This window comes from Notechis scutatus, chromosome 5 (assembly GCF_049901735.1).
Source record: "Notechis scutatus isolate UNSWTSFEM ecotype Mainland chromosome 5, rNotScu1.2, whole genome shotgun sequence".
Taxonomy (NCBI): Eukaryota; Metazoa; Chordata; class Lepidosauria; order Squamata; family Elapidae; genus Notechis; species Notechis scutatus.
The window spans coordinates 53,095,963-53,118,535 of record NC_142013.1 but is presented as its reverse complement, the minus strand read 5'-3'; the positions used below and the strand labels follow the sequence as shown (position 1 = coordinate 53,118,535).

At 34.9% G+C, this 22,573-nt stretch overlaps 2 protein-coding genes across 10 annotated transcripts in view; one reads left to right on the top strand and one right to left on the bottom strand.

Moving 5' to 3' along the window:
* Positions 1–21,799, bottom strand: part of DOP1B (DOP1 leucine zipper like protein B) — a 50,066-nt gene extending 28,267 nt beyond the window's left edge. For 4 of the 5 annotated variants that reach the window (XM_026664213.2, XM_087966745.1, XM_087966746.1 and 1 more), the window contains exons 1-13: positions 21,557–21,696; positions 16,399–16,568; positions 14,365–14,546; positions 13,624–13,794; positions 12,087–12,276; positions 9,852–9,950; positions 8,526–8,649; positions 8,050–8,159; positions 7,186–7,300; positions 6,160–6,280; positions 4,906–5,025; positions 2,807–2,906; positions 1,414–1,605 (exon numbers count right to left, since the gene is read on the bottom strand). In XM_026664213.2, the coding sequence (XP_026519998.1) occupies positions 1,414–1,605; positions 2,807–2,906; positions 4,906–5,025; positions 6,160–6,280; positions 7,186–7,300; positions 8,050–8,159; positions 8,526–8,649; positions 9,852–9,950; positions 12,087–12,276; positions 13,624–13,794; positions 14,365–14,546; positions 16,399–16,536 (1,662 nt within the window). In that variant the 5' untranslated portion in view covers positions 16,537–16,568; positions 21,557–21,696. Of the gene's footprint in view, positions 1–1,413; positions 1,606–2,806; positions 2,907–4,905; positions 5,026–6,159; positions 6,281–7,185; positions 7,301–8,049; positions 8,160–8,525; positions 8,650–9,851; positions 9,951–12,086; positions 12,277–13,623; positions 13,795–14,364; positions 14,547–16,398; positions 16,569–21,556 lie in introns of all 5 variants that reach the window. The other variant, XM_026664212.2, reaches the window with a different exon arrangement.
* Positions 21,451–22,573, top strand: part of SETD4 (SET domain containing 4) — a 30,266-nt gene continuing 29,143 nt past the window's right edge. Inside the window, exons 1-2 of one of the 5 annotated variants that reach the window (XM_087966749.1) lie at positions 21,451–21,773; positions 21,893–22,041. The gene's annotated coding sequence lies outside the window, so the exon portion shown is untranslated. The other 4 variants (XM_087966750.1, XM_087966751.1, XM_087966748.1 and 1 more) reach the window with 4 other exon arrangements.

Genomic DNA, 22,573 nt, shown 5'->3' with positions numbered 1-22,573 from the left:
TGGCGTCGTCACATGACGTATTGTGACTTTTTCCTCCTTCACTAAACCAGGCGTGGCCAGCACATGATGCATCTGGCCCATGGGTTGCGAGTTTTGACAGCCCTGCTTTAGAGTTAAGAAGACATGTATTAAAAGTTAACATTTAAATTCTTGTTTAAGTATTCAGTTGAACTTGCATTGGCAACTTTCAGTTCCAAAGCCCCAGATGGCCTTGGATACCCTTCTGCAGCCTTCTGGGACTATAACTGCCAAAATATGGGAGCTTTGTCATTTTGAGGTAGAAAATACATTAATTTATAATGTGAGCCCTAAAATTGACCTATTAATGTTTAAAAAAGAAACAAAGAGGACCTCTCAAATTGTTCCCAACTCATTCTCACCCATGTGTGATACAGCCCCACCACTCCAGTTTCCACCTCAGAAGGTTAAGTGCTGTCTTTGGGTGCCAAATGCTTGCTTGGTCCTACTTGGTCTGCTCCTGCTGAAAGTGGCAGTTGGTCCTGCCTCTTTTTTTCTTTGACTTTCATTAATACAGCCACAAGCATTTTCTGCTGTGTAACAGCAAATATGCTTTATATTTTGCACCATACAAGAATGTTCAATTGCATTTGCTTAAGTATAAGAACCTTAGTAAAGCATAATATGAGATTGCATGAATAGCTGTACCTATGTTCATAAATATACGAACACAATAATCCAAAAATAGAACAGGAAAAAATGAATATGTACATCTCTTAGTCTCAGAAGTTTAGAAACAAGAATCAATTATTATTTTTAAATAAAAAAAATTCCTGCTCCAAGAAAGAAGTAAAAATCTGTTTTGAAGCCATCTTTCCCTATGAGGTATTTAAATAATACCTCACAATTTTAGTCCACACTGTATTATAATTTCTTATATAGATATTGGAATTGTAGTATTATTATAAAATAAATGTTGTTTTGGAGAACTAATAGTTCTCACAGCTAAATGAACAATTTCCATTTTGTTGGTTTCAGCTTCGAAATCAGACTATGACATCATCATAAGACATCTGAACAACACCAGCAGCACTAATTTACACCACACCTGATGGTACTTAAAACCAAGCAACTACAGTCAGCCAATCATACAACGTGAAATCAGGCCAGGACTCAGAAAGGTATTTAAAGGCCAGTACTCCCCCAAACAAGCACAATCCAAAGCGCACTGAAGATGTCTTCTCGAATGAGGACGAAACGTTTGTAATCAAATTGCCTAGTTCGGAGCTCAAACCAACAACATAACTACCGACATTTCAATTTTCATTTTATGCCAACCATCAGAATACAGCCACCAGAATCATTCTGGTGATTTTGAAATACAAATATATATGGTATGGCCTTAGTAAGAAATAAACTCATACAAAAATGGATCAGAAAAACGTTAATACTTACAGAGTCTGAGCTTCCAGTGTCAGTACTCAGGTAGGCAGATGGCATTTGCACTTTACTAAGCACTTTAAAACATGTTCTTAACACATATGTGAGCTCTGATAAACTTAGTACTTCCATGTTTTCAAGAAGACTTTGCACCATATAGCTGAGCATTTGTGGCAGATACAGAGACTGTACTTCAGAATAAAGTTCCTACAAAAACAAGATGATTCAAGGAAGCAAGCAATTTAAAAAGACTTGAAATTAAATCCAAATAAAATGAGAAAATAAAATTAAGCCATGATGGTGGGACTGCATCAGCTTAGTAGATCTGGCAGCACTTTAGCAGTGGCAAAAAAGTAACAATTGTGTAATTGTGTGTCAGTTGGGAATGTTCTGAAGGCAGTCAGACCTTGCTGAGTCATATCATAATATTATATCTTGGGATCCTGTGGAAGACTGTTCTTCAATTGGTTAATAGTTGGGAACTAACCTGGGCATGGTATTATGATCATATTATATTAATAAAGCCAGAGTCATTACTAGGCATTCGTTATTATGGAATTAAATTCAACATGTCAGCTTTATATTTTACAGAATACACAAGCCAATCAATATACATAGGGCTTGGCTGTCTCCCCATGAGTTCATCTGGATATTAAAAGTCCTTCTAGTTATTCCTGCTTGCAAAATCACACTTGTTTGGCTAATGAAAATAAGTTTTTTTCCTTCTTATATTTTTCTCTTTTTTATTGAATACATATAAACAAATAAGATGCAGTTGGAAAAAATAAGAATTAAATACATATCAATAAACAAAGGGTTTACAGATGTCATGGAGAATATAATTTTTCTGCCATTTTCCCTGTCATTACTTGTGAATAACTGAATATATTGTTTCAAAAGGCTAAAAAAATTGCTATTAATTTCTAAGAAACAATGAATATTAGCAACTATGATCAAAACAATATAAATCAACAAATGAAATTATGAATTATAATAATTTATGTCTACATTCATAAAGATTATTCAATTTAGAAATGCTATAAAATTGAAGCAGAATGTAATTCTTGGTAATGGCACAAATCTCTCTTGAGAATAAGGCTTTTTAAAAATATTGGTTACAAACGGTAGAATACATTTTAGATGTAAGTGGTCTTTCTTTTCTCAAGTTTTATGTTGTAAGTTGATTTGGTTTAACTGAATTGTCTTGTAGTTTTTTTATTTTTTGCTGATTGCTGCTTGTTTTGTAGAGAGACATGAAATGTTTTTTTACAATTAAACATAGCACAGAAATATATTATGTTTATACCCCTGCATGAAGACTTCCTTAGCAAGTAGAATACATCTATACATATTGATTAAATAATTTACACAAATGGCTTATGTGACAAAATTAAGCATTTTGACTTACCAGTGGTATCACATCTAGAAGAAACACTGTTAGTGTGCAGAGTTCCGAAATTGTTGCACCATTAGTTAGCAGTTGTGTCTGTGTGGATTTATTTTTGTCGCTGAAAAAAAAGATGCTTTTTTAAAAAAAAACTTTTTCATTCAAGTTTGACCATAGTGCAATTTTCATTAGAAATGCAATTTAAAAGGTAGCACATAAAACATACATTTTTACATTTTTATATATGGCTCTTCCAAAGACATTTTTTAACACCCAACTTCTCTAGATATTATTTTATTTTTCAAATGAAGCACTGTATTTTGTAAAACATAGTAGAAAGCATATTTTAGTAAATATCGAGTTCCGTATGCTCTGTTGGGTCATTATTTTATAGATATTTACTTATATAAACAGAAAAGAATGATTATGGTGGGCAAAAAGGCTGAGGGTAGAGGAGCAACTTCTGACTTACTGCTGGCTTCCTCATTGAGTTTCCTTGTGGGAATTTGGCCAAGAGCATCAAAAATCTCCTCTCTCCCTCCCTTTCTCTCTCCCTCTCAATCAACAAAATAAGAAATTCCAACCAAAAGAAGAAGCCTGTATTCAAACTGAACACAGTAAGGAACAATTAACCTAGCACAGAAAATGAACCTTTAGAGACAGACCAATGGCAAAGGGAGAAAAAAACAACCTCAAAATCAATGCAGTCTAGCTCTGCTGGAGCTAAACAATCAATTTCATAACCTCTCCTTGGAAAAAAGCATGCAGATACCTAAAGAGGAGACATCACCAAGTGTACCAATTGCAGGAAAAAAAGATCTTCCTTAAAGAAAAAACGGTCTGTGTGGTTGACAGAAGACTTAATGCTCAGGCAAAATGAACCAGCAGTTTATAGACCGGACAATCAATCTAGGGAGGTTTGCCATCTCTCAAGAGCAAAGAGCAAAGATGTGACTGAGAAGCTTACTAAAATAATTCCATCCACAGATTATTATCTCTTTCTCCTCTTTCATGTGAGAATGAATGATATGACAAAGAGCCTAGAAACCATATCAAGAGACTAGCAGCTAGGCATGAAAGCCAAGGAGATAGGGCCACAGGTGTTTTCTTCTACTCCCAGCGAAAGGTAGGCATCCAATGAGGGAACACAGAACTTCTGAAGTAAAACACTGGCTTAGGAGATGGTGCCACTGTGAGAACTTTGGAATCCTAGATCTACAATACCTACATGAGGGGCTTCTGGCAGGGATGGACTACATCTCACAATAATGGGAAAAACATCACCAATAGATGGATTTGTAACTGATTGACCAACCACACTTAACATGAAGTTCTCAATGTAACTACTTCTACAGGGAGGCAAGCATGCAATTCTGTCTTAGCCAGCACTCTTCAACATCTTCATAAAAGATTTACATGTTGGAATAGAAGGGGAATTCATCAAATTTGCAGATGATACTAATTGAGGGGAAAAGCCAGCCCTTTAGAACAATGATCTGCAACCTTCCTGCCTCTGCAGACCGACAGCAGCAGTGGGATGGTGGGGGTCTGGTGATAGATTCACATGTGAATCTGTCATTTGCGTAGCACAGTTTCCAATGGGCCATGGTTCAGTACTGGTCTGCATACCAGGGGTTGGGGACTCCTACTTTAGAAGATAGGCTCAAGATCCAGAAGGATCTTGACTGGCTTGTACACTGGGTCTTATTCATCAAAATGCAATTCAGTGATGAGATAGCAGTAACTGTGAGAGGGATCTAGGAGTGCTAGTGGAAAACCACTTAAATATGAACCAGTAGTGTGGTGCAGCTGCCAAAAAAAACCCAATGCAGTTCTAACCCAATGCTGCATTAACAGATAGTATCAAGGTCATGTGAAGTTTTAGTACTACTTTATACTGCACTGATAAGACTTGAGGATTTAGAAAGGGGACAGAGGCAAGCAAAAAAGATGAGAGACAGGTAGTTGCCTGAGATGGTACTCTGAAATGTATTGGAAGCCAATGTGGCTTGCAGAGCAGTGATGTTGCCTGGCATTTGTATTCTGAATTTAATATAAATTGTTACTGTTCCCCTATTATTCTCTTATGTCCAAAGCAAAAGTACAAGATCTGTAACTACCTTAAGCAGTCCTCAATACAGCCAGTCATGTAATCCCACAGAAAATCTGTGTTTAAGGATGTGATCAACATGTTAGCTGTTTTAACAATCTCAGATGCATTCTTGTTTTCTTTTATTACACTAAAAAGAGAATCAATAGTATTTAGTAAATAATGCAGAGGAAATATATTTTTAAAGTAATGCATATTATTTTAATAATAAATATATTTTTAAGGTAATGGTACAAAACGTGGAACTAGGTATTCAGAAATGAAACTGGAAACTTAAGTTCATACCTGTCCTGAAATTTAAGTCTAAGTTATAGGATGAATCAAGTTTAGCACCACTCCTTTCCAACATAACCATTCTTCTTTTTGCATTCAAGCAGCATTTACGGGGTTTCATTTTAACCGATAGTCTCAAAGGTGTTTTATCAAGAGGCAATTGGACTTCCTGGTTTTGCTTTTAAGACGTTTTGCTTCTCTTCTTGCATGACCAAGAAGAACGGAAGAAGCTTCTTGGATGAGAAGCGAAACATCTTCAAAAAAGTCCAGTTGCCTCTTGAAAAAGCACCTTTGGAACAAGCATGACCTGGATGACTGAGAATCTCCATAAACATTTTAACTGCTATTCTATAGCATTTTTCCAGGGCATTAAAGACTCTCAATTTATTACGACTACTGGGGATACACTCTGTTTTGATTAAATTGCTTTAAGCATGTGCAGTAGCAGTAGCCACAATAGCTTTATGGATGAACCTGTCCAGATAAACTTGTTAAGCCATTATTACTTTTTTTTTGCCCTCAAGTCAGTATTCATTCTTGGAGACTTCGTGGACAAAACCAATCAGTTTGGTAACATGTTTAGCAGTTACTGCCACTGTTTTCTTCCTTGAACTGAGAAAGAGTGACTGGCCCCAACCACCTACGGTAGCTGACTTCATGACTGAAACAGAATTAGAGGTCACGGTCTCCCAGTTTCTATCCCAATGCCTTTAGCCAATGTAACAAACTGGCTTTGTGTTAACCCAGACAAATTCATATTTCTGACAGACTTGCAATTACTGATTTAGCAAAGGCTCCATAGCAAGTCTCCTTTAGCAGTAGAAACAGGACATTACCTTAGCATGCAAAATGCTCAAATTACTTTCAAGGCATGTTTTGAAGATTTGGATACATGAAAACATGTAATCATGATCAGAAATATAGCAGCAGTATCCGGCAACCAGGAAAAAAAATTATTTATTTAGCTACTTAAACAGAAAACAAACCATACCTTGTAAGAACATTACCAGTTTGACTATAATTAAGTTTAAGATCAGAACCCAATGTTTCTTTGCAATATCTATAGAATGCTCTGATCACTTCAAGAAACAAGTCCGCAATGACTAGTGGGCCTACAATAAGGGAAATATAAAGGAATTCAATATTTAAAGACTTATATACACATATGTGAATAAAATCTTACTATAAAGTTATATTGACACTATTTCTTCTTTGCAGCTCAATGTATTATTATTATTATTATTATTACAGTACATCTTAAAAGCCTTGTTGGGATTTCACACATATTCTCAATATTCCACATAGATCAGTTTTATGTTAACTATATTTTGCAGAAGCAGCAGTCTGTCGATACATCGATTGAATTATGCAAGTATTCATTTATATGCTTTCATGATGGAAATTAATTTAATATCAGACTTCTGGTTTCTATGTACTTTTTCATTTGTTATGTCTATTCTCAGATCAAGAAAATAGTCTATCTTCTCTTAATTAAACAACTGGAAAGATCCTAGGCTTAAACCAGTGATCCCCAATCTTCCTAGCTTGGTGGACTGGCCGGGGGGGGGGGATGATTCTGTATGAACGGCTGTCACGTGTGTGAGTGCATGCAAAATGGAGCTTCATGCATGAGTGCCTGCTGCTTGAGCAAGTGGAGCTGTGCAAGCACACATGCTCGCCAACTGCTTGCGCTGCCTGGCCTAAACCATTTTCTCAAACAATGACAGATACTTAACAATAATTAAGTATGATATGTGAATTATACTGAATGAAGAAAGGAATATCAGAAAACAAGCTATGGAGAGATGTATATTCTTTCCATGATGTATTCAAATTAATAATGAATTTAAGAAATATTGAAGAACATTGAAATTGTATTTAGATATTAATTTAAAATGATTGACCAGCATCTATGTCAAGGGATAAACTATCACATGCTTTTCAATAGAAACCTGTCTTTGTCTGTACTGTCACTTAGCATATTTAATTCCTGAAGAAAAGTCTCTCTTTCTCTTACCTATTTCAGGCTTGTCAAGTAGGCTTATGAGGATGCGGAATGGCTTCAAATATGCATGGTGCTGTTCTTCCAAGTCAGATTCTGAAAATTTCTGATGTAGTATTTCAATTAAACCCTATTAATCATTAATCAAAGAAAAAACATTGATAACTATGGAAATTAGTTATTCTCTGCCTTTTAAATAATTCTAGCTAATTTTTATTAGCAATTATTTATTATTAAAATAACCAATAAATTTGAAAAATTCATCACTATTCTCAAAATGACCCATGATTTAATTAATAGTATAGCACTCCTGTAGGAGGGGAAAACACTATATTTCAATTGAACTGAAATAAGATTTTACGAAGAAAAAAGGACAATTGTAGTTAATTCAACCCATATCAGAAAATCAATTGAAGACACTTCATTGTTTCCAGATTTCTCATCGTTTTCTTTTTGATCTTGCTTTTTCAAACACTATTCCACTGTACAGATAATCCTCAACTTACCATCACAATTAAGCCCAACCTTTCAGTTGCTGAGACATTTGTTAATTTTGCCCCATTTGACAACCTTTCATGCCATTGTTAAGTGAATCACTGCAGTTGCTAAGTTAGTAACATGACTATTAAGTGAATGTGGCTTCCCCATTGATTTAGTTTGTCAGAAAGTCAAAAAAGTAATCATATTAGACACTGCAACTATCATAAATATGAGTCAGTTGCCAAGTGTCTGAATTTTCATTATTTTTCCATGTAAGATTCTGAAAGCTGGTATTATATAATAGTAGCCAGAACCAGTAGCAACAACAATTTATTAATTTAATATTAAGCTGTCACCACTTAATGAAGTCATCCTTTAAAGAGTATAATATGGACCTACCTCAACTAAAAGTTCTTTGGAGTATTTTTCAAAAAAACTGTGGGCATAATCTTCTAAGGATGTATTAATAGATAACTCCGGAACAGAAGCCCTTCCTTTGATATCGGAACCTTAAAAAAAATTATTGTTAACTAGACAAAAAGTACAACATAGCAGTATAGTTTTAATTAATAAAACAAGAAATCACAGCAAAAGATGAACATTTCTTTTCCTATTGCTCCACTGCTATTTCTTGCCATTAGGATTGCATCAGTTATCTTCAGCATAGCTCTGTTGCATTTGATATGCACATGGTATTTCCCTTCCAGTGAAGTATTTCGAGGACAGAGAATAGCAGATATTTCTTTGTAATCATATAAATTAGATTACCATACCACTATTTGAGATTTAATATCTCAACCCCTACCTTATTCTGAAAAATAATTCAGAATAATTAAAGAATGCAAAAATATTAACAACTATATTTGGTACCATACCTAGCAACCATGAATATAGCCTTCTGTTTAGTGACATATCTCTTCTTAAGAGAGTTTGTGCAGCTGCTGACAGAAGATGAACCACATCAGACCTATGCAGTGGAATAGCACTCTCATTTGGGTCCTAAACAAAGAACCAACAAGTCAGCTGAAAGCACATGTCTTTTAACAAAAACTAAAGCACAGCTGAAAATGCAGAAGTAAATATGGCAGTAAAACACCAGCAACATTAAGAATATTATCATTCACACAATTCATACTCCTATACATAATTCACAATTTTTTTAAAAAAAGTCTAAAGGTTGTATTAGACAGTAGTACGTTGCCAAAAAGCTATTGTTTTGTATCTGCATTATTTTGTATTAAGCTACTAATTTCCCCCCCAATACATTACTATTGATTTTTTTCCAATATATTGCTATATTGTTTCTCGTGAAGCCACATCTTGAAACAGTTTAGAAATACAAAATAAAAGTTGTTAAAATAAATGCATGACAACAAGATATGTATTAAAAAGAATGTTTCTTAAAAATTATTTTTCATTTTCTGTGGGGATGGCGGGTTGGGAAATGAGAACCAAACAAAATTATTCATTAGAATAAAAGGTACCTTGTTAGATTGGGCCAAGATTCATTTTAATCCTATCATTTTTCACAATAGTTAGCTAGTCAATAGGTTCCTCTCTCCCACTATTATTTCTCTTAATTGGGCTTTGGAGAAACGCTACCCTTGTTGTTGACTTAAAGATAACAATGAATTAAGACTATCTCAAGTGGATACCACCAGAACCTGGTGATTTGTTACAGTGAAGTCTCTCCAAATATATGTTCTTAATACCTTGATTGTCTTAAATAGTAAACAACTAGTTACTGAACACAAATATACATAGGAATAACCATACCAGGAATCTTCCATGATATTTTGTAAACAAAGGCAAAATATGTGTGGAGATAAATATTCAATCATTTAGGTCATGGTTGTCCCAAAGGTGCTTTTCCAAAGGCAACTGAACTGCCTTGATTTTTTTTCCTTGAAAACATTTCACTTCTCATTTAAGAAGCTTCTTCCGTTCTGACTGAATGTTGGGGAATAAAAGAATTTATATTCTTTGCAGTTATCTGATCATTAACACTCTGAAGGTCATTAGCATTCTGAGTCATTGAGGCCACTTGGAGATTTATCTGTACCCTGAAGGTCACCTGAAGCAGAGCGCGTATTTACAGAAGCAAAACATTTTCAAGGAAAAAACCCCAAGAAAATCCAATTTTTTTTTGAAAAGCACCTTTGGGAAGGCCAAAACTAATTGAATAAAAATAATTTGCTTACCAAAGAAGAATATAATGGGAAAAAGAAGAGAACCACTTCCAAAGTGTTTCTTTGTACAAGAACATTTGAATCCAGCATCGACACACAAATAGCCTGTATCTAAAAAAAAGTGAAATAACATTTGATATAAGAACTCCCAGTAGACTGATCACTTCCTTTTGCTTTGTAGACTGGAACTTCATAACAAAAGTGTGGTAGGAATTTATTTGTAAAACCCAGCAATTCTCAATCTTCAATCTCTTTCCATATCTAATCAGAAAATTGACTAGCTTACATTCTGAATGAAAAAAAGAGAGAAATCTTTTCTTAGCAATTCAAGAATGAAATGATGCAGGGATTTTTTTTGTGGACTCCCTTCCCTAAATTATTTGAGGAGTATGTCCATTGAAAAGGGATAATGCAAACTCAGGGAAAAGGGATAAACCTTAAACTCAGGATTATTTTAAATTATTCAACAATAAGGACAAAATATGTTAGCAACTTTTTTTAAAAAAAGCTGGTATACAATAAGGGGAGATAAAAAATAAGCCAAGTTGTATGTTACATCCAACATTCTCAACAGTATTAGCAAATTTGGACCTCTTTGTTCACATATTAGAAATTTCAAAAGTCAAGTTTCATCAAGAATAAACTTGAATTATGGGATGTTTTCTATTAATATGGATAGAAGGTTGATTGCCAAATGTATAAGAAAAAACAGATTATAATGGAAGCAAAGCATTCATAATGGCAAATGATTTAACACTGAGCAGGGAGTAAGGTAAGGATGCATTATGGTCCTTGCTTGTTTAATGCACTTATTGGCAAATATATAAAGAATGTACGTGGTAACATTAAGGTGAAATTATCTGAAGATATCAATGTATGGATGCTTCTATATGCAATATTATCAAGTTGCTGGCTGAAAACCTGAATGATTTACTTAAATGTTATACAAACTGTATGATGCAACAAAATATATGAAATGTATAATTAATATGTCAAAGCCAATGTTTGACAGACAAAATGAACTGAATAATCGCAAATGGCACATAAATGTGAAAATTAAGACCAACTAGATGAAGTTGTGTTCTTTGTTAACATGTTTACTAAAAATGTTAAAATGGATGGAGGAATTTTAAAGTGAAAAATGCTGGCAGAAATATGACAGCAGTATGGGGTTTATTGCATGTAATGAGTAATTAGAACAAGGAGTGAACTTAAAATTGTTGTGTATAACAGCATATTTCCTCCCACTATATTACATGGAAATAAAAGATCAATATGGCAGGATAAACATAATAAGTTGTAATAGGAATGGCTATTTCTTCTTGTTTTTAACAACATGGGCGTCTTAATTAGGGTCAGAAAGGAAGGGATGCTGAAATAATATGGAATGAATTTAGAATTAAGTTATCATTATCAAAGAATGCTGCAGTGATTTGGTTATTTGAAGAGAACTATGAGAATCAAATCACAAGACAAATAAATGAAGTGACAGACAAAGGAAGTTGTGCTTGTGTGGAAGTGAGAAAAGTGAGAAATCAATAAAAAGGATCTTTTATGAAGTGACCTATGGATGTGGAAGCAACAAGGAAGGATATTCAGAAATGTAGTGAATGAGGCTGATATAAACTAAGTGTAATATTTTTTTCTCTTTTTCCTCTTCTACATTTCTTTGGCTTATTATATACTATTCCTTTTCTGTGCTGCCCATGATGTTGCTTACAGAAAGGGAATAGTATGAGGGGCATATGAATGCATTCTCCATCTAAGCTTCCTTGTTAATTCATCATTAAGCACTGAATTAACATTTAATTTTTACACAAACCTCCATGGAATGCAGTCAAGGGAACTAACTAATTAGCATGATGGTTATGGACAGAACATACACATTGTAACTTTAGTAATAAACTTAATTTTAATGAATACCTATTTGCTATGCATTGCACAGAAAATGGAAAATTTGCTTCCAGTTGCATTAGTTGCCTTAAAAAAGGCTTTCTTTTCAAAGCAGTTAGAGGAGGAAGCAATTATTTATTTATATGATTTATAGAGCCATCCATCTCATAACAGTGACCTTGATTTATACATAGGTATGTTACTGCCAACTAACAGTTAGCTAAGAAAATGATGAAAATGCAACAATTGAAGAAAGTTATATTACTTCCCAAAGTATATGATTTTATCTGCAATTTTCCATTTTTCTTCCTTATTTATCACATAAAAGCAAATATTATTTGTTACTTAACCTACTGTAAAATTAGCATCAGTCCCCATCATATAATTCTGCTGCTTTCCAGGTACTGCTCTATTGATATGACTGACAACAAAAAGGGAAGCAGGTAGTCTTACAGAAGGGCTAACCAAGACACTGGCCCACAAGGCAGAATAAAACACTTCTTTTCCAATTACAAGGGACAACTTCACAAGCAAAGCATCAGTCCTATAAAGCAAGAAAAGAGATTATGTAGCCACAAAATTAAAGTAAACTAATTTGGTACAAGCTGATGTTGAAATCTATACTATACATATTAAATAAGGTATTTTTTGCCAATGTTTAGAAAATAGAAAAATTCCTAAGAAAAAAGGAAAGAGATCTCTAAACTATAGTGGCTCCACATTGTAGATATAGGCTTTCAGTTCAAAATTAACTTTGATTTATAAGATCTTTACATAGAAAAATATACCAGTAAAAGCTAAAGATTTTCTGAGAACTCTGAAAACAGACATTTCATGTAAATGAAGTAGATCTTTATAAGGCTTGTTTCAGTCTAATATTATGATGGAAACTATCTGAAATGGCCAAGGTGGTTATGGATGTGTAGAATGATGCCTGGTCAGGTGGGGGGGGGGGGGGATAATAACTTTTTTAGTTTTCTGGATCTCTTAAAAGTTGTTTAGTGTTATTGACCATATTATTATGGGATGGAAATTGTGTAATTATTCTTGCTCCAAGGAAGGGAGATAATCTCTTTGCTTTATACCTATACCCATAGGCTTCCATTTTGTTCACTAAACTATTCAACAACTTCATGAACCTTATAGATGAAGTAATCTTAGATTTAGGTTGAAGGATCATCTATATTTGGATCTACTGGTCTCAGTTTCTACTATTGGATTTTAACTCCTAAACTACTCTATGTATTGAAAGATACATGGAACAGAATTGAATCTTAACCTACTGATTTTTTTTTTGGCTGAGTGAAGCTTTTAATTGATTAGTCATAACTTGCTTGATGTTGAGTTAGCATACTGAATGAATCTAGCCACTGTGGATTATAAACCATAGTGTGAATACAGATCATATTTATTTATTTATATTTATACTGTTTATGTGTTTAAAATGTTCCATTTTGAATTTTTCTTCATCATGACTGCAATTTATGATCTGTTGCATATGTAACTTAGCATAACTTTTAACTTTTTTGTGTTGTTGTTTTTCTTCAAAAAGGCAGAATATAAGGTTTGGAATATAAAATACTTGTTTGAGAATGATAATAAATGCTGAGCTGAAAATGTTTTCTGGTTTGGGCTAGAACTTTTCTAGTGGAAAGACATCTTCCAAGAATTTTCTTCCAGCATGTACCAGGAAAAACCTGATTGTCTGCACTGAAGTTTCTGCTTAATACATAGCCCTGACCAAATAAAAGAAGAGTAAGTAATACTGCATTCCTGGCTTTATTTTTGGTAGCTCATCTTCCCCTGGACTGATTCCTACTGAAGGTATGGAATGAAAAGAGTTAAAATGTATTTATTATTTTAACTTTTTTACGTGAAAGAAATACTTTACCTGTCATAGAATTCTGATCCTTCCTCCAAACCAGGCAAAAGGCCAATTAAGAAGGCCTGAAGACTGGGTAGGAGAGATTTCTGGAGTGGGAGAAAATAATTTTCATACAAATCGAGCAAGACGGGTTTCACTGATAGTGCTGCAACTCCAAGCAATGGGAAAAGGCCTGAACTGGAAAAACACAGAGAGGGATAGGGAAAAATCAGTCTCTGCCTGTATTATCTTGGATATTTGAATTATAAGCATATTATGAGGGCAAACTACAATGAATCTCTCCTCCCCTTTTTGAGAATACTGGAAGTTTTGTTATTAAAATATATACAATATATTAGATAGGTAGATTTATTATATTTTAATTACAAAATGTTCTCATCCACAAACCCACGGAATTTATGATTGTTCATTAGTGCTATTTCTCAAAACTAGTATACTATAGTTAAGTTGGCCTTTTCATCAAGCTCATAGTTAATATTAATCACCATTAAAATTCAAGCAAAGCTATAATTAAAAGAGATCTGGTGTTTTCTAAATAGCCAAATCTGAAGGAAGGGAGGCAATTGGTGTTTGTATTTCTAAAGCTACACTACGTATAGTCCTCCATACTAAGCATGGTTTAACTTTACATACTAATTAATTAATAAAGATTCCTAAAAGCAATTAACACTAGCCAGACCTTACTTAGAAGATAAGTAGAAAGAGGAATGTCAATAAAACCAAGCTTTAAAAACCGCCAAAGTTTACCTGTAGAGAAATAAGTCCTTTGCAAGCCATTTTGTTCCAATAATTTTAAATATTACTTCATAGGACTCCAGTGCTTTTATATGCACTCCAGTAGGTAATGCTGGGTGCAAACACTGGGACAATCTTTTACTGATAATCAAGCGTCTTGGTAAAAGGGAATACTTCAAATTACTTTGAAGAGCCTGTAAAATAATTAAATAAGAATTAGATATTAAATTTACATTGATATGAATTAGGAACAAAATTGTAGCTATATTATTATGTAAGATAATTAAAATTCAGCTATTTTCTTTAACAGATTTCCTGGGATCTTTATAAAAACTGATCACAAAACCCATAGATGTGTTTTGGCAATCTCTATATTTATTATTTAATATATCACTTCACCAGATTAAATCCCTAAACCAATTATGAGATTTAGAAATACTAACTTTTGTGAAATAAACCAGCAAGAACAAATACTGCAACTGTCAGGAATGCTTACCTGCCTGCAGATAACATTTTTCAAATATCATAATAACCTGCAGAAAATAGCTACTCTGACATATCTGAAAAAGGTGGGATGGGAGGGGTTGAGAAAGGTTTAAAAAATACAACACAAACAGGCTAGCTACGACAAAAAAATGTTGTTTTCTTTCTCTGCAGGGGTAGGAAACACTTCATTGAAACTATTATAAAAATAAATAGCCATTTTACAGAGCTCTCTTTTAATAGTTACTAAAATAATGATTCTGTTCTTCAGTCAAGTAAGTATTAAAATATTGATGACTGATATAGATATAAAGAAGTACCAAGACAGCATATATTTTGAACCTAACTTGTCATTATACCTGGGCAGTGCATTCACCTAGACTTGTTAATTTTCTAAAGAAACCAACAGAATCAATTACAATCCCATACAAAGTATCTTCCCAAGGAATTTCTTTTACCAGCAACACTAACAAAAATAAATATAATTTGAAAAAAAAAACCAGTCATACAGTATATAAGAAAGCTTCATTTTTAGAACTGCAACTACATTGGAAGATAATAAACATATATGGAAAATGTACAATGAATTGTTCTTTCATAATGAAACAACAAAATCTGAAATAAAATATGTATGGTGTCTATGTGTAGCCTAAAAATATTGAAGAAATCAAAAGACCTTTAAATGAGTGTAGCCAATATACTCATTCAAGAGGTAGAAAAGACAGTTCTCACTTTAATCTCACTGTACTTACTACTGGAAAGGAGCACTCACATATATACAGTAAAAACCAACAATTTCCCAATAGCCCAGTAATAACATTTATGAATGGTAAACTTCACTCTCTTTTTAGACTTCATTCTCTTATGCACACATGACTTCCTAAAAACAAAAAGTGTTTCAAGTATTTGAAAAAAAAATCCTTCATTGTACTTGGAATAATCTAATACAGAGAAAGCTGGGGTCTGATTTTTGTGTATGTTCTGTTTTGAACTACTTGAAGAGCTTATTAGCCTCTTCATTATTATTCATTATAAGATATATTTTATTGTAGATTTTTAGTATTGTACTTGTTCAGTTGCTAAGTCATGTTGGACTCTTTGTGACTCCACAGACTATAGCATCTTAGGCCCTCCTGTCTTCCACTATCTCTCCGAGTTTGCCCAAATCCATGTTCTTTGTGTTGATAACACTATCTATCTTATCCTCTGTCATCTCCTTCTCCTTTTGTCTTCAATCTTTCCCAACATCAGGGTATTTTTAATGAGTTCTCTCATTAGGTGGCCAAAATATTTGAGCTTCAGCTTTAGTATCTATCCTTCCAAAGAACAGTCAGAGTTGATTTCCTTTAGGATTGACTGATTTGATCCCCTTGAAGTCTAACACCACAATTCAAAAAATGTGACTTTCTTTTGATCCAACTCTCATAGCTATTCATTACTATTGGAATATATTGCACTATCCAGACTTCATTCATTAAAAATACCTTAGACAGATGATATTGCTACTTTCTTAACATCTTATTAAAAAACCTTACAAATAATTTAAAAAGACAGATACCACACCTTGTTGAGTTTCCCAAGAGAAGATATGAGATCTGCCCATTCGCTTGAAGATTCAAAGTTCCTCAAAGCTTTATCAATTGCTGAAGAATAATTTCTGTACCTATGATCACCAAGCAACTCCTGCTCTTCTGGATCCATTTTCAATGATCATATCAAAATGCTCTGAGGAACTAAAAGCAAAGCTTTGATAAGTTTATATCTTATAGATAGGGCTGTAAATAGAAAATCGAAATTAAAAGAATTAACTTACGCTCAGCATAAAATGCTAAACTTTATAAAAAAACACTCAAGGACCATTGATTTGGTATGCTGTAGTTCAATATTCACAGTACTCAATATAAATATTGTTCATTTTACTTTCATATGAAACTATACATTTGAGACCAACTTATATATTATTTTACTGAAAATGACCATAACATATTAAATTGATGTTTATTTATATAAACATGAAAACATATTTATATAAATTAATGCATATTTTATTTTCTAGCTATGCGTTATTTTTGTAAATATCCAGAGGAAAGAAATGATTTTAGTAAACTAATTTTCACTAAATTGAATATATTTTATTTCATGGATTACATATAAGCATTAAACATTTTCTTCCTGCATTACCAAGTTAATGATTGATTTAAAGAAAATCACATGAAATGTCAATACCAAAAGTTGACATCTTAAATTAAGATAGTACAGCATGTAATTATTTAAGAAAGTATCATTTACATCTTCCTCGTGTGAATTTTAGGAAAATATGTTTTAAATCAATACAATGTATCAGGGAGAACCTCTTATTTATTTTCATGCATGAGTGAATTATGGTCATGTTCTAGTAGGCATGGCACTGAGACTTGACTGGATGAGGGAATACAATTGAAGTGGTTGACTGAAAACACATTTACAGTTTGTCCGTGCTTTTATAAAAAAACAAAAACAAATGGAATACGTAGGTTTGGTGATATCAATTGATTTCAACAATGTGTTAAATAGCTGGATAACTTCAAAAACTTCTATGAATTCAGACACTTATGGGCAAAATATTTACTACATACTGCTCCCTTGTTATAACAATTTCATTGGTTGCCAGTTGATTTCCAGATCAAATTCTGGAATGAAATTTGTTGAAGGGATAACTTTTCCAATATATTCTTCAGGAAAGGCTGTTCTTTTTCTACTTGACAGGAAAATAATAAAGAATATTCATCTAAGGCCTGAATGACCTGCTAATAATTCAGGATATTAGAGAAGCTGGCCAAGTCTTTCTTTTCTATTGGCAATCCTGCTTGGTCAGGCTCTTTGAGATGACATTCATCAGCTGTGGGTTTTTAATGCTGTTTTTATCTGCTTTGGATATAACTGATTGTTCTTTTGATAATAATTGGTTTTATTAGGGTTTTTACATTGCAATTGCACAATATTATTATTAAACACAGTAACTATTATGAAACAATGAGGTAATTTTTTTACATATCAGCTGCTATCACTATCATTACCATGCCTCAGAACACAGCAGAGTTAGAAATGATATAGCTAATAAAATAGTTAAGATTTTAAAGTTTTCAGAGCCTTATGAAGAGGGATGGCTATAATAAATTAGTACGTGGAAGCCTGAGTGATCAACTATAGGCTTATCACTGTCCTGGAAGCAGGATCGTGTGCTCTAGTAAAGAGCTGTACAGTCCACCTGATGAACCCCTAAAAGCATAAAGTTTGAGAAACGATTTTGGAACCTGCCTTTAATTTAATTAGTATCCTGCTATTGTAAACATATGATAGTCTTACTTTATTACATTGATAGTTTCTTGCATTCTAAAAAAATAAAGCTCTACATACTTGGTAAACACACAGGTAGTCCTCAAGTTACCGGTATTTATTTATTTATTTTATTTATTTTATTTTATTTATTTATTTGATTTGTCAATTGTTTACAAGATAATAAGTATAAGTGTATACATAGTTATGAATACATGAAATGGGTACATATAAGAAAAATAAAAGAAAAATAAAAGAAACAATAGGACAGGGACGGTTAGGCACGTTGGTGCGCTTATGCACGTCCCCTAGAGACCTCTTAGGAAAGGGGTGAGGTCAATAGTAGACAGTCTAAGGTTAAAGTTTTTGGGGTTTGGGGAAGAAACTACAGAGTCAGGTAGAGTATTCCAGACATTGACTACTCTGTTGCTGAAGTCATATTTCCTGCAATCAAGTTTGGTGCGGTTAACCTTGAGTTTGTATCTATTGTGTGCTCTTGTGTTGTTATGGTTGAAGCTGAAGTATTCATTGACAGGTAGTACATTGCAATGTATGATTTTATATACCATACTTAAATCAGACCGAAGACGGCGTAATTCAAGGTTTTCTAGTTCTAGAATTTCAAGTCTGGTGGCATAAGGTATTCTACAACGAATAGAGGAGTGGAGAACTCTTCTTGTGAAATATTTCTGGACTTTCTCAATTGTGCTAATATCAGATACGTAATGTGGGTTCCAGACTGATGAGCTGTATTCAAGTATTGGTCTAGCAAATGTTTTGTATGCTCTAGTTAGTAGTGTGATATTACCAGAGAAAAAGCTACGTAGGATTAGGTTAACAACTCTTAATGCCTTTTTGGCTATGTAGTTGCAGTGGGCTCTAGCACTTAGATCATTAGAGGTGAGTATTCCAAGGTCCTTTACAGAGCTTGGATCATCAACAAGATCTTGACTATTCAGCTTGTATTTTATTTTCGGATTTTTTTTTGCCAATATGTAAGACAGAGCATTTATTTGTTGAGATTTGAAGTTGCCATTTGTTTGACCATTCTGATACATAGTCAAGATCTTTTTGAAGGGTAGCAGTATTGTCTGTGGTATTGAACAGCTTTACATCATCAGTGAAAAGAACGCAGTTGCTCTTAATATGATCACAGAGGTCATTTATGTAGAGTATGAAGAGAGTTGGTCCTAGAACACTGCCTTGGGGGACACCACTATTGACAGGTAAATTTATTAAATTTCTATGCTGCCCATCTCACTAATACAGTGGCTCTGGGTAGCTTACAATATAGTAAAAAGTTAAAAGGTGCCAAACACAATTAAGAATAAAAATAAAATAAAATTAAAAGCAAGGTGATGGGCAGCTTGGAGGGTGGTGAGAATAAAAAAAATTAAAATAAAAATATGATAGGCATATTGGGGATGTGTGAGAAACTTCTAAACCCTATCAGTCACTCCCAACATAGCAGGCCAAGCGGCAGACCCAAATTTTGAGGCTCTTCTGGAAGTCCAGAAGTGTGGGAACGGCTCTTACATAAGAGTAGGGACCAGAGCTGAAAACCTATGACAATTGGACTGGCATTTCTGTCGCTAAGTGATCTGTTCATTAAGTATATCATCATATGACTGTGACTGAATTTGCATCCTTTTTGCCATGGTTGTTAAGCAAATCACATGGCCACTAAGTAAATCTGGTTTACCCCATTGGCTTTGTTAGAAACCAACTGGGAGGGTCACAAATGATGATGGTGTGACGCAGTGGTGGGATTCAAATATTGTTGTCACCGGTTTGGTGGGCATGGCTTGGTGGGCGTGCTTTGCATGCGTGCACACTTCGCGTGCATGCGTGCACCAAACACACACTTTGCGCAGGCACAGAGGCGTTTGCGCAGGCGCAGAGGCGTTCTAATTTGCTACCTGCAAGCCTGCATGATCCCAGTTGCTTCAGCAGCTGCTGGGCAGCACTCTTCTGTGCTGCGCAAAGCAGCTGTGCTTCAAATTCAGCAGATAAAGGTGAATATGGGAGCCTGGGCAGGCCGGCGGGCCCAACAGCAGAGTCATTAGAGCAGCAGAGAGAATCGGTTCATTATTCGCTGCTCATTGCTCCTACTGGCTCTCTAGAACTGGTCAAATAGCACCACTGGTGTGACCCTAAGATGCCACAACCCTCATAATAAATACATTCTGGTTGCCAAGTACCCAGATCAAGTGGCCACAGGGATGCTGCAACAATATATGTGTGAAGTCAGGTCAAAAGTCTCATTTTCAGCACAACTATAACTTTGAAAATGAGGACGGTATTACCCTATTTATTTGCAACATAACTTACCTTTTATATTAAATTTTAAATAGATGCCTCCAAATTAATATTCATTCTTTTTTAGCAATTGAACACTATAACATGAAAAGCCACAACTGATAGTATTCTTTGATTTTCACAATTAAAATGCTTAATTGGAGAATTGATGCACACTACCCAGGGCCACTTATTCTGCGTGACTGATGGAAAAACAAATTAATTCCAACTTGTCCATCCTACTACATACACATCTTGGATTTAGCTATCTAATGATGGCAAAAACTAAGAAGAAATGGAAGACTACACTGAACTGTTTTTTTTTTTTTTTTAAAAACAGAGACATAGAATGCTGCTTTAAAATAGAGGTTTTGGCTGAAGGGCAGAAGTGCTATTTCATGAATAATAGCAGACCAATAATTTAACATCTAGGTAGAACTGCAATATATTTTCTTTGCCCACTTTAGTCCATTTTGCTTACACTCAGGAAACAGTCCTGCAAAAATCACATCCTCCAAAGAGCTGGCTTAATTGAATTGAGCAGGGTTTTTTTCTTTTCTTTAAACGACTTTAACCATTTTTAAAGGCAGCCTAATAAATTATGCAGCTAACAATGGTGTGTACCTAAAGAAGATAAAAACAACCCTCCTGTGATGAGCTTTCCTCTCCTTGCTGTTGACAGACTGCTGCTACCTAGAAAGCAAACAAAACCCAACAGCTGTTAATATAGACAAACCGATCACAAACAGCTGGTACCAGAGCAGCGTCAAAGAGGCACCTTGCATAATCTTGGAAATCACCAATCTTGGAAATCACCAAATATCCAAAGAACAAAAGGCAAGGCATGGAAGGGTTTATTATACATATGCGCCGCAATAACCTGGACGCTTTTTTGAGCTCAGATTTAGAAAAGGGACGCCCCAGATCTCCTTCCTCGCCCATTTGTTTTGTCCTCTGGAGCAACTGGCCAGGAGTGAGATAACATCTGCTCCCATAAGAGGAAGTAACGCCTTGAACTGAAAGGCGACGTATTTTCCCAGAACGAGAGCGGGGGGAGATTTTCTCACTGTGTGAAAGGCACAGGAGAGGGGAGAGCCCCGTCTCTCACCTCTCTAATAAATCCCGCAGCCGCCTTTGCAGAAGAAGGAAGAGGAGCAAATGGCACCTTCTGCATTTCCTCAAGTCAAGCAACCGGTCTGCTTTCTTTCCGACTCACCGTCCGAAAAAGGATCGCCGCCGTTTGTGGCTCTTTCTACAGCTGCTCCTTTTGCAGGGGCGACGTGTCCCACGACTGGGCGGGACTGAGGCAATAGCCAGAAAATACTGTAAGTGGGAGGGAGGAGGAGGAGGAGGAAAAAGCGGAGTACAGTACGGAACAGCGCGGCTCAAGGGTGGCTGGATTTGGGGACGTCACACGCTTCTCTTTCTTTTCTTCCGCGGCCAGGTTGGGGGAAATACCATTTGTCAGGAGGGGCGGAAAACGCGATGGTGATTCAAACGGATGAATCTTTGAAAGGTCGTAAGGAAGTGTCTTACACGTGTATCGTTTCGAGTCCTAATTTAATGATGCGAAGACCGACTCGCTAGCAGTTGGTGAGAAAGAAGCGCCGACCCTTGCCCCCCAAAGATGGTACAGTCGTACAGCGTGTATCTGGGCTTTTTTGTTGTTGTTGTTGTTAGGTTCCATCTACTGTCGGAATTGGAGATTGCAACAGATTTGTGAAAAGTTGTTTTGATAGAACTGCGGTAGTAGTTGAGGTCAGATCTCGATAGGTAGGGTTGAAAGTATCGGCCTGTATAATTCGAAATAGACTTCCCTAAACCCAGCCGATCTACTTCCGGACTTGAACAGCGACAGAAACGTTACGTTTTGTATTTTGTTACTCGAAGTCTCGTGACTTCTAAGTTTAGAGAGAGATGATAAAATCAATACATAAACTCTTGTATAAATAGCAAGTTATGTTGCAGACTAGGATAGAAAAACACTTGATTTTTCCCCTCCCAGCAACTACCATATAGCACAGGGGTCTCCAACCTTAGTAACTTTAAGCCTGGAGGACTTCAACTCCCAGAATTCCCAAGCCAAGAACAATACTATGCAATCATAGTATTTTGAATGTATTTG